Source organism: Nannospalax galili, unplaced genomic scaffold (assembly GCF_000622305.1).
Source record: "Nannospalax galili isolate Female #2095 unplaced genomic scaffold, S.galili_v1.0 scaffold107, whole genome shotgun sequence".
Classification (NCBI taxonomy): Eukaryota; Metazoa; Chordata; class Mammalia; order Rodentia; family Spalacidae; genus Nannospalax; species Nannospalax galili.
In genome coordinates, this window is record NW_008358490.1 from 432,725 (window position 1) to 444,439 (window position 11,715).

At 41.1% G+C, this 11,715-nt stretch overlaps 1 protein-coding gene across 15 annotated transcripts in view; it reads right to left on the bottom strand.

The window, feature by feature from the left end:
• The window catches only part of Unc79 (unc-79 homolog, NALCN channel complex subunit), a 246,476-nt gene that overhangs the window by 49,921 nt on the left and 184,840 nt on the right, over positions 1 to 11,715 (bottom strand). For all 15 annotated transcript variants that reach the window (XM_008821707.1, XM_008821708.1, XM_008821704.1 and 12 more), the window contains 4 exons: positions 6,963 to 7,075; positions 6,799 to 6,884; positions 5,790 to 5,963; positions 2,842 to 2,910 (listed from right to left, as the gene is read on the bottom strand). In XM_008821707.1, the coding sequence (XP_008819929.1) occupies positions 2,842 to 2,910; positions 5,790 to 5,963; positions 6,799 to 6,884; positions 6,963 to 7,075 (442 nt within the window). The remainder of the gene's footprint in view (positions 1 to 2,841; positions 2,911 to 5,789; positions 5,964 to 6,798; positions 6,885 to 6,962; positions 7,076 to 11,715) is intronic.

An 11,715-nucleotide genomic window follows, 5' to 3' on the forward strand; every position in this document is an offset into this window, starting at 1 on the left:
AGATGCCGAGGAGCTCAGAAGGTGGGCGACTGTGACCAGTGATAGTCATGTATATAGAGATTAGAAATGCATGTGAATACGTCTCAATGTCAATTGCTTTGGAATGAATTCTTTTGTATGAAAAAAAAAATTAAAAAAATAATGATTAAAAAACAATAATTAGTAGATGTGAAAAACATTACCATTGAAATCTACCTGATGACTTTATATTCATGTTCAGATGCCTAGAAGCTCAGAAAGTAACCAACTGTGACTAGTAATAATCAGATATACAGAGATTAGAAATGCATGTGCAAACATCTTAATGTTAATTGCATTAAAATGAATTTTTCTATATGAAACTGTGTATTTTAATAATGAAATGGAGATCTTTTTAAAGGTTAAAACATCATTTAATTTATGTCTTATAGGGTTTATACTGAGTACAATATTGTATAACTGTAATAATTCAACTGTAAGCCTAAAAATTTACAGCCAAATTTGAAAGAGATGCATCCTACTTCAGGAAAACGTTATTGAATATGTCAATTGTGTTGTAATGATATGCTTCTTCTAAGTATGTTGTTATTAAATAAATCATTTTTAAAAATTAAAAAAAAAAAAGAAATTAGGTCTGGGTGTGGTAGTGCATGCTTTTAATCCCAGAACTCAGGAAGCAGAGGCAGGCAGATCTCTATGAGATTGAGGCTAGCCTGGTCTACATAGCAAGTTCCAGGCCAGCTGGGGCTACAGGCAGGGAGACCCTGTCTCAAAAAGACCAAAAAAAAAATTAATAGTGCCATTTAATTTTTCATAATCAGCCATTTTAATAGCCACAAAGTCACTATAAACAACACTCCAAAAATATGTTTACATGAAATCTTCACTTGAATTTTCTTCCTTATAATAGATTCCTAGAAAATGAATGACTAAATCAATGGGTATGAACATTTAAAAAATTACTTATTATTTATTTGTATGACTGTGTGTATTCATATGTAAGGCCATGCACATGCCATGGTGCATACATGTGGAGGTCAGAGAATAACTTGGGTGTCTGGTGTTGAGCATCACCATCCCCCTTGTTTAAGGTAGGGTGGCTCTTGTTTGCCACTGAGCTATGTCCATGTTTTACATGGATTCTGAGGATTCAAACTCAGGTGCAGGCTTGTGTGCTAAGGGCTTTTACCCACTGAGCATCTCTCCAGTTCTAAATATGAACATTTAAAAAAAGATTTTATTTTTTTAGGTGTGTGAGAGAAATATGAGACGTATGTGTGGTGCAGAGATCAGAAGAGAGCATTAGGCCCTCTGCAGATGGAGTTACAGAGAGTTGTGAGCCTCCCAACAAGAATACTGCAAACCAAACTCAGGTTCTATGGAAAAGCAGCAAGCATTCTTAACTGCTGAGCCATCATCTCTTGAGCCCCGATATGAACATTTTGGAGGTTCCTTTTTATTTACATAAAAATGAAGTTTACTTGTTATTTACCCCTGAGAATGTTTTTCAGGTTTTCAGTTATTTTATCAGAATTGCCTCATAGAAACCTAAGTGATGCTTTCCACATAGAAAACAGTAAAGAAACTTTGAGATAGTGCTGTTGATTCACAGTCTTTTTGCTCTGTACAAATGCCTTGAAACACTGCCAATAAATGAACAGGGTTGGGAATAATATCACTTTGATATCACCTGCATCCTGGTTGGGAGAGAGAGAGAGAGAGAGAGAGAGAGAGAGAGAGAGAGAGAGAGAGAGAGAGAGAGATTTAGGAGAAACTTGGAAACAGACCTATATAGAAACACCACACCTAAAAAGGCAGCATGGTGATCGGCAATACGGCACAGCAGAAAAACCAAGGAGCTTGCTCTTCAAGGGCCTACACTCCAGTTTCTCATCTTCCCCAAACTGGCTATGTGACCTTGACCACAGCACACTGTTGCTGAGCCTATTTTGTTATCTGTACGTGAGCAGACTGAACCGTATCTTTTTGCAACTTGCTAACATGAACTGTGGATCTGTGGAAGTGTAGTTAAGGTAAACAGTTGTAAGAAATGTGCACTGTTGATATAGTAACTATTAATCATAAGCTATTATGATATAAGCTATTGGACCACTGCATATGATGCAGCCAAGAAATGTAGCCAGGAATAGAAAAGGGAATGAGACACAATCCTGGACACTTCACAAAGCTGATGGTCTTACTGAGGAGCTTTAGGGACAATGGTAAGTGTAAATACTGAACGCGTCATCGAAGAAGTGGTTTCTACAGATAATATTAGCATTTAAAAAATTGGGATCTTGAAAGAAGAGAGGGCGTTTGCCACACTGATAAACGTATAAAGCAGTTCAGGCAAAGGAAACAGATGAAGCAAAGGCTAGGGTCCGAAACTAAATATTCTATGTTACATATGCAAAGCACCAAACCCAGTGCTGAATAGACCAAACTCAACAGTGTCTACTGTCTTGATGAAGATGAGACTCTGAAAACGCACAGGAAGGGTGGGGGATGGGACGAGCAGCAAAGATAACTGGAAAGGTTGGTGAAAGGGAAGTAACTTTGCTCCGTTAAGGAATTTGGACATCATCCTGAAAGAAATGAAGGGTTATCAAAGATTTTTAAGCAAGGAGCCCTGTTTAGAAGGCTCACCTAGCTGGTAATCTGGAGGATGGACTGATGGGCACCCCCAAGACCAGGAAAGGTTCTAAACAACAGCGTTCTGATGTATCAGCACGAGGAGCAGGAGGCTGAGAGGGGGCATTCGGTATGCAACAACCATGTTTTCAGTGCTGCTACATGCTTGGCTTTTCAGGATAGAAGATAATCAAATAACCAACCAGCTATGTTTTTCTGAAGCATACCTACCCTTGTGGCATTGGTAGAAGGTATCTTCAAGAGGCAAATCATAATTCTCAAACTGGAATCTAAAGAACACTGTGAACAAATATGAAAGAATAAAAGTCAGTTTCCTTCTCAATATTTCTTTTGCTTCAAATATTTCTTATATGTATTTAGAAAAGTGGGACTGGGGAGACAGCTCAGCCAGTAAAATGCTTTCCACATAAGCATGAAGACCTGAGCTTGATCCCCAGAACCCACACACAAAGCTGAGTATGGGGGTGTGCACTTGTGATCTTGGTGCTGGGGGGGGGGTGAAGACAAGTGGATCCCAGGGGCTCGTTGGCCCGCTAGCGTCACCTGCTCTGCAAAGTCTAGGCCAGTAAGAGACCTTGTCTCAAACAACCAGGTGGACTGACTACACCTGAGGGAAGACACCAGAAGTGCACCCACAGGAACACACACAGAGAAAAGTCTGAACTATCACTGCCTCTTTATAGTATCCTATACCCTGCATTCATGTTGAAAACAATCATTCTCAGATTTTAAAATCTCATGAAAAAATTAAATAGTGCTAAAACATTAAATAATTAAACACAGCTCTAAAGTCTTTCCTCAAAGATATAGCTCTAGTATTAAATCATATAAAGTGCTAGATAAAGAACTGGATGGATGGATGGAGATGGATAGATGGTTGAAAAGATGGACAGATGGACTGATAAATGAGCAGGTGCACACAGAGATGGAAAGATAAACACATATGTAAGTGAGTACCAAATGTATAAACTCTAAAAAAGTATACTAATTTGTGAAAGGCTATGTTGAGGGGGAAATGCTTACAAGAAACATCAGTCCAAGTAAGAACCATTTTCACCTGCCTGTTCCCTCAGATATTATTATTATTTTATGTGTATGACTATATTGCCTGCATGTATGTAAGTAAGTGTACCTGTGTCATGCAATGCCTGCAGAGGTCAGAAAAGGGCATCAGATCCCCTGGAATTGGAGTTACAGACGGTTGTTAACCACCATATGAGTACTAGGACTCAAACCTGGGTCCTCTGCAAGAGGAGCCAGGGCTCTTAACCACTGAGTCATCTCTCCAGCCCCTATTATTTTAATTTTTCATAGGGCTGATTGGTCCTAGGTCCTTTTGTATAGTAGGAAAGCACTTTACCACTGAGCTATACCCCCCAAGTCCCTAGGCTGAGAATTCACCTCCCTCTCTTCTCTGTCATGAAAGGGCATGACCAAAAACCTGGAGAAAAACAGGAAAAATTTCATGAGAGAAAAAATACTTTGCAAATCTGTTTTGGCAAGATTCTACATCAAAATGCACTTTTAAAACTGAGTTTGCAGGGACTGGGAGAAAATGTTACAGCAAGATTAACAAAGCTATCATTTATTACTGTGTATCATAATAGCAGTCTACCAATTTCTGCATCTCTGTAACCTAGTATAAACTAAGCCAGGGGTTCCCACATAGACCATTGACCAGCAGCATAGCTTGCCTGCTGCCTAGAATTTGCATTTTAAGGATGCATATTGTCAAGCTGCATCCCTACTAAATCAGAAACACTCCAATCACGTTCCAGTAGTCTGTCTTTAGCGGGACATTGAGACACACTGAAGTTGGAGATCTACACTAATGAAAACAAACGGCAAGGTTTTCAGTAACTAATATTTTCCTGAGAGATTAAAAATGAAACAGCGGTTCTCAGCTCTGCCCTAGTAGGGAACGTTCTTACACAAATCATAAAATTATTTCATAAGTATCTTCTAAAAGTACCATTGGCCTATTTATTTAATATGCCAACACCCGCCAGAGTTGATGTGACATTTACTACTATAAACCAGGGGTTGAAAACTAGCTGCTCATCAGGCCACCCCCTGGTGATGTAAAAATCAGGAAATGTCATTTAGAAAAAAATGGGAAGCAGTACATTATCAGGCCTGTTTCCAAACAGTCCTCTGCAGTGGGATCAGCGTGGACCCCAGGAGGACGGGTGCAGTAAAGCCATTACAGGGCTCAGTTCTCTGTAGTGCCTTAGCTTGCACAGCTTTACTCATTAAGCTTACAGGCAGAGCCCCGAAGGCGTAGTTAATTGTCACAAATTAGGCCCACCAGTTGCTTGCGGTGGGCACTACTTCCAGCTGGTCGGTGTTTGAGTTCAGCATTTTCACCATTACATTAGCATGGGCATTTAAGTTGGTGACACTTGTCTGCCTGACTCCTCTTAGACTGCATGGCTTTTTAGCAATGAATGGTCCTGAATGACACCCTGATCTAAGGCGATTCTGTGTGGCCATGTTCAAATGTGTGCAGTGTGTGGGTGTGCACGCACATGTGTGAGTGTGTGTGCATGTCCTTCCCTGGGGGTATAGTATTGGGCAGAGTAAGCAGTCCAACAGAATATCATCTTGGTGTTTCAAGTACATTGTTCATTATTCACAAAGAGGTCACTTTAAATAGTTTTATAAAATTATATATGTCTGGGCTCCTTTTAGGCAAAATTATTAATTTTCTTGCTTATTTAATATCTGCTTGAGAAAAATTTCTGCATGAACACACTAAGGACCTGCAATATAGCTCGGTGATAGAACAGGTCCTTCATGTGCACAAGATATGAGTTCCACGCCCTCGTTGAAAACGGAAGCAAATACAAAAGAAGAAAGGAAAGGAAGGAAAGAAGGAAGAAAAGCAAAAACCACAGCCTACAAATGTCCTTCTGGTCTTTTCCTCCAACTAAAACCATGCGGTCACTGAGCATATTCACATCAGTGAGCAAAATGCCCACTCCATACTGCTGCCATCCTGGAATATAAGGGAGAGAATGACCTAAATAATTCTCTACACTCTGACAGATTCCTTGCAGCCTTTGGGATGCATCAAATCACCCAACTCTGCTTCTCATGTTGAACACTGCAAGCGCATAGTTGAAAGTAACTGAAGCTAAAATCTGGGTCCAGCTTACCTTCAGAGGTAAAACACAAGGCAGCTTGGCAAAAAATGTCTGAAACTGGTTGCTGATTGTGGTCCACAGACTGCTAGGAGAATCCATGGGCAGAGCTTCCATGAAAGTCGCAATGTTTTCCAAACAGCGTATCATAGCACCCCCTGCTGGTAAATTCTTTTTGTTATTTAGACCCTAAAAACACAAAAGCATAGGCAATCAACTGCTGAAAACAGCATACGAATTCATATAGCTATTTGGTGAAGATCTGTTTAGAAATCACAAATTCACACTATAAATGTGCTGGAAAGCCTACCATATAGCCCAATCATTCCAAAAGGCATAAGGAATATAGAGAAAAAGCCAATACGTTTAGAAAAAAACTTCTGAGGCAAGGGTGAGGGGCTAGTGATCTCTGGTTCCCTCAGAGCTGAGATTTGAGCATGAAATAAAAAAAACCTAAGGCTCTGTAATTGGCGTGGTTAGATGCTAAGAAGGCACAAGACTGATGTCTGCTGGAGAGAATCTTCCAAAACAAAGATTGGCACTAATAATGACAGGAGCAGCTCCTTTCTTCCTAGCAACAGCTGAGAGTGAGCAATCAGTGGAGTGGAGACTTCAATCCAAGTCTCTTGATGTGGTGCATAAAGACTTGAATCCCAGTCTCAAGATATAGTATCGCACAGCAGAAAAGCAGCTCTGGGAAGCCATGGGTCCAGCTCTCATCATACAGGGGCAAGGATGTGGCATTGAAACTTGAATCCAAGTCTCAAGATATAGGATAGGCTTCTCTACCCACTACACTGCATTTTCAGAGTCTAAAGCAAGGTAGCTCTATGGGGGTGAGTTTTCAATGCCTGCAGCCACCACTTTTGGGGGGAGCGTCTCTAGATTCTTTAAGGGAACAGTAAATCCATTCAGTGTTTATATTTTAAGTAACTGAATTTCTCTTTCATCAGCACAATACGGAGTAACTCAAGTGTGGCAGGTAACTTCAGCTGGGGTGCAGGGCACCCATCAAGCAACCTACCTCCAAGAGCTGACTGAGAGCAGCAATAGAGCTCAGCTCATTGAAGTCCATGAGGGATGTAGCTAAGGTCCGTAAAAAAGTCCCATCTGCAAAGCGAACAGTCAGATTTAGAAGGATTTCCAGGACTAGCTGGGTTGCAGAGCCATCCTCAGGGAGTGAATTACCTTTGATGGTGCTCTGGAACAGCTGAGGGAAGATGCCATTGGGGGCCAGCTGATGGAAGATGCAGCGCAGGAACTGCTTGGCCACCCCTGCAGCATTGCCAGGAACCATCATGCTGTGTTTGAACACAGAGAAGAGACAAATGATGGGCCAACAAGCACACATTTGTGTATTTATTTAGAGTTTAGGCTTTTAACTCAACAATCTGTCATTTTCATCAGTGAAAAGAAATTATGTAGCCAAACCTAATACTTCTTAACAAGTTTTTTAAACAGAGAACTGTGAAGTGCAAAGTGTCACCAGACACTTTCCAGTTTCCAACGTACAGATAAATATTCCCATGGGGAAAAGGTGACTTGCAGAAAATGGCAGTCAAAATTGGAACCCTGGACAAGGTTTATCGGGAATGTCACCCCAAGAAAATGTAATTGGCTAAGATGGAGCTGCTCAGAGGGAAAACACAGTGAGGGAGGTCTTCACTCCAGCTGGGAAACCTGGGACATTTTCTCTGAGCATCTGAGCTGGTGCTTGTGAAAAGGAGAACTTGATAGGCAAGTTTCCCCTTCACCCATTGTACACCTGAATGGCAACAAATGGAGCCAAAAGAGCTTCATGTGGCCCTGCCCCTAAGCAAAGGCACCAGACAGGGAATTTCCTGAGGTGGTTAGCAGGTAAGTTACCAGAAGGAAAGAAAAAATCAAATGTCACAAAGGGATGAAGAATAAAAAGTCCTGCTCACCTAGTTATACCAATTACTGTCTCATTAGAGCATGCCCACCCTGAAATACCAGTTTAAAGACTTAGGCAAAAATAGTTCTTCAGGAAAAGCATAACTAAAAACATAATTAATTCTGGAAAACAGAGGCCAGCATAGCCCTAAAACTAAAATCAGATAAATCCATTATATAAGTAAATATATAAAACAAAGAAGGAAACAGAAATGGAAAAATATAGACCAATATTCTTCTTGACACTGAATCCAACTATTGATTAAAAGAATGACAAATCATAACCAAATATCTAAGAATAATTTCATATTTAAAACTCAATGAAGAGGTTGAGGAGATGGCTTGATGGCTAAAGCACTTTCCCCACAAGCAAGAAGGCCAGAGTTCAGATCTTCCACGTGGGCATAGTGGCCCACCTGTAATTCCAACCTCAGAAGGCAGAGACAGGGGAGCAAGCTGGCTAGCCATACTAGCTGTATCAGCAGTCTCTGGGCTTGAGTGAAAGACCCTGCCTTACAGTGTAAGGAGAAAGGGCAATCAAGGAAAAGTGCTGATATCAACATTAGGCCTCCACATGCATATACACATACACACACACACACACACACACACACACACACACACGTGAAAATACATACATGTGAGAGGGGGGAACTACAACTCAACATGTTTAAAAACAAAGGGAAGAGCATGCATGATTTTCGAAGCTTCAGTAAAATGGAACTGGAAGGAGCATTGCTAGAATCTCCACACAAACTATGAATAACATAACCAAAGTGAGACACTGAAAGGAGGAACAGAACAAGAATGTCCACTCCTCATCTCCCACTGTTCTGGTCCTAACCCATTATGATAAGTAAGAAAAAGAAATAGAAGCAAAGATATCAGAAAGGAAATAGTAAAACTCATTGTTTGCAGATGATACGATGTTTATATACAAAATAAAATCTTAGGGACTCTAAAAAGCAACTTCTACAAGTGGCCCACAAATTCAGCTTGGGAGTATAAATTTAACAAAGCGTTTTCAAGACCTCTGCTGAAAAATACTGCTTGAGGGCCTGAGTGTATTTTGGGGGTGGGTGTCAGTAAAGAACTTGCCTTAAAAGCAAGAGGACCTAAGTTCAAGTCCCAGAATCTGTAAAAATGCTGGGCATGGTAGCAGGCACTTGTAATCTCAGCACTATCTCAAAGGCATTGGATGGTATTCTTGAGGACGACACATAAGATTGTCCTCCAACCCCCACCCACACATGCATGCATGTGAAAATTTCACGCCTACACACACATACATGCACACACATTAAAAAACATAGCTGAGGGGTTGGAGAGATGGCTCAGCGGTTAAGAGCGCTGACTGCTCTTGCAGAGGACCCGGGTTCGGTTCCCAGCACCCACATGGCAGCTACGAACTATCCTTAACTCCAGTTCAGGGGAATCCAAAGCTCTCTTCTGACCTCTGCTGCATTGCACGACACAGGTGCACTCCCATACGTGCAGGCAATACACTCATACACACAAAATAAAAATAAATAAAATATTTAAAAAGAAAACATAGCTGAGAGAAAATGAAAACTTAATGAAATGGAAATATATATCATCTTCATCAGATGGATGATTCAGTATTTTTACATCAGTTATTCTAAAATTGATTTATACTTTTTTAATATCTTATTAATTTCTATTTTATGTGTATGAGTGTATTGCCTACATGTAGGTAGGCACACCCATGACGTGCAATGCCCTCAGAGGTCAGAAGAGGGTGTTGAATTCCTCTGGAACTGGAGTTACAGATGGTTGTCAGGTGCTATGTGGGTACTGGGAATCGAACTCAGGTCCCCTGCAAGAGCAGCCAGTGCTCTTAACCGCTGAGCCATCACTCCAGCCCCTAACTTATATTTTCTATACAATTTCAGCAAGTTTTCTTTTTTTTGTTTAAAAATGAGAACTTAGGCCGTGTCTAAGTAGTGTATGCCTATAATCTCAGCATTGCAGAGATGATCAGCAAGCAAGATGATCACCATGAGTTTGAGGTCCACCTGATCTACATAGCAAATTCTAGACCAGCCAGGTCTCATAGCAAGACAGTCTCAAAAAAACAAGAAAGATGGGGCTGGAGAGATGGCTCAGTGGTCAAGAGCACTGGCTGCTCTTGCAGAGGACCTGAGTTCAGTTCCCAGCGCCCTCATGGCAGTTTACAACTGTCTGTAACTCCAGTTCCAAGGAATCTGATGGCCTCTTCTGGCCTCTGCAGGCACCCGGCATGCATGTGTATACTTACAAACATGTAGGCAAAACATTCATACACATCAAACAAAATAAATATTTTTTAAAACCCAGGGGGAAAAAAAGAAGCTTATTCTAAAATTTATATGGAAATTTTTTTAAACCTAGATATCTAAATCAATCTTGAAAAAAAAAGGGCTAGAGCTGAAGCATTCCTGCTACCCAACTTGAAGACTTACTATAGAGCTGCTGTAATCAAGATGGTGTGGTACTAGCTTAAGGATCAGCCTATCAATCAAAGGAAGTGGAAAGGAAGCCTATATATAAATCTATCCTTATATGGTATTTTGAGTTTAACAGATATCATAGGGGGGCAATGAAGAAATGAGTCTTTTAAAAAGATTCTGAAATAGCTAGATACTTAAATGAATAAAAAAGGATTTCCTAGCTCCTTTCTCACACCACAGATAAAGATTAATTTTATGTGGGTGATGTAAGTACTAAAGCTAAATATATCTAAAGTCTTAAAGCTTTTAGAAGAAAACAGTGGAGAATATGCATGACTTGGAAAGAGACAAAGTTTTCTTAGGTAAGGAACAAAAAGCAAAAATTATATATGCTTTAAACCCTTGACAAATTAAAATTCATGTAAATTAAAAATTTCTCAGCAAATGGTACCATTAAGAAAAACAGTAGGTAAGCTCAAAGTGGGGAAGATACTCATAAAACACAGTCATACAAAGAAGCCCTACAACTTTGGAATAAAAGGAAACAACCTGCTCTGCTTCCCTGGGCCCGCACAACCCACATGCCTCTCTCAGGGTAAGTCCATCATGCCCTCTGCGCCTTGACTCCCCTGGCCTCATTCACCCTCCCATCTCCCCCACCCATCTCTCCTCCTAGCCTGGGTCCTGTCCCATTCCTTGTCTTGGCACCCCAGACATGGGGAGAACCACCACTGCTTCCTGATCCTTTGCATCCAGACAAACCCAGTTCTTTCTTGGGTCCCCAGGAGCCCTCTGGGCCTGGCTCCGCCCTCACCTCCCTCTGTTTCCCTGGGCTGCACAAGCCACCAGCCTCTTTCCAGCACTCCGGGGCTGACCTTTCTGCTTCCTGATTCTTTGCATCCAGACCAAGCCAGCTCCTCAGCGCAGTCCCCAGGAGCCCTTGGAGTCCCTTCCTACCCCCACCCCCCTTTGCATCTCTGGGTGGCACGGCCACCAGGTGCCCTAGACCAGCGTCTTTCCTGGGCCCTGCTTCTAGGCCAGTCCAACCCCCAAATTCCTGAGGCCAAAGTCTTTCCTGGAGGGATCCAGACCTTAGGAGGAAGCCTGAGAGCATCCAATCCTCGTGTGACTTGGACCTCAGTGGGAACTCCTGAAGACAAAAGCAATCTGGCCACTCCAACATAAAATCAAAAGAGAGAACCAGAAGCTTAGATGAACTAGCTTTTCATGCCCAAAAAATAAACTACAAAGGCACATAAAGTTTACAAAAAGAAGCAGACCTAAACTTGAAGGCTTGAATCTCACTCAAGAATCAGAAACTACAAAAGAAATTCACATGTCAAAATCATAGAGAAAAAATTGAAAAACCAAAAAGACATATCCCTACCAAATACCAATAGTCCTCTAGAGGAGTACAATGAGAACCCCCTAGACATAATGCAGGACATGGAACTCAAAAGAACAATTATAAACATGATAAAAGAATTCAGTGAATTTAAAGAACACACAAACAGATCAAAGAACTAAAGGAAGATAGGGCTAAACTTCTGAATGAATTCAGAAAAGAGTTAGAAATA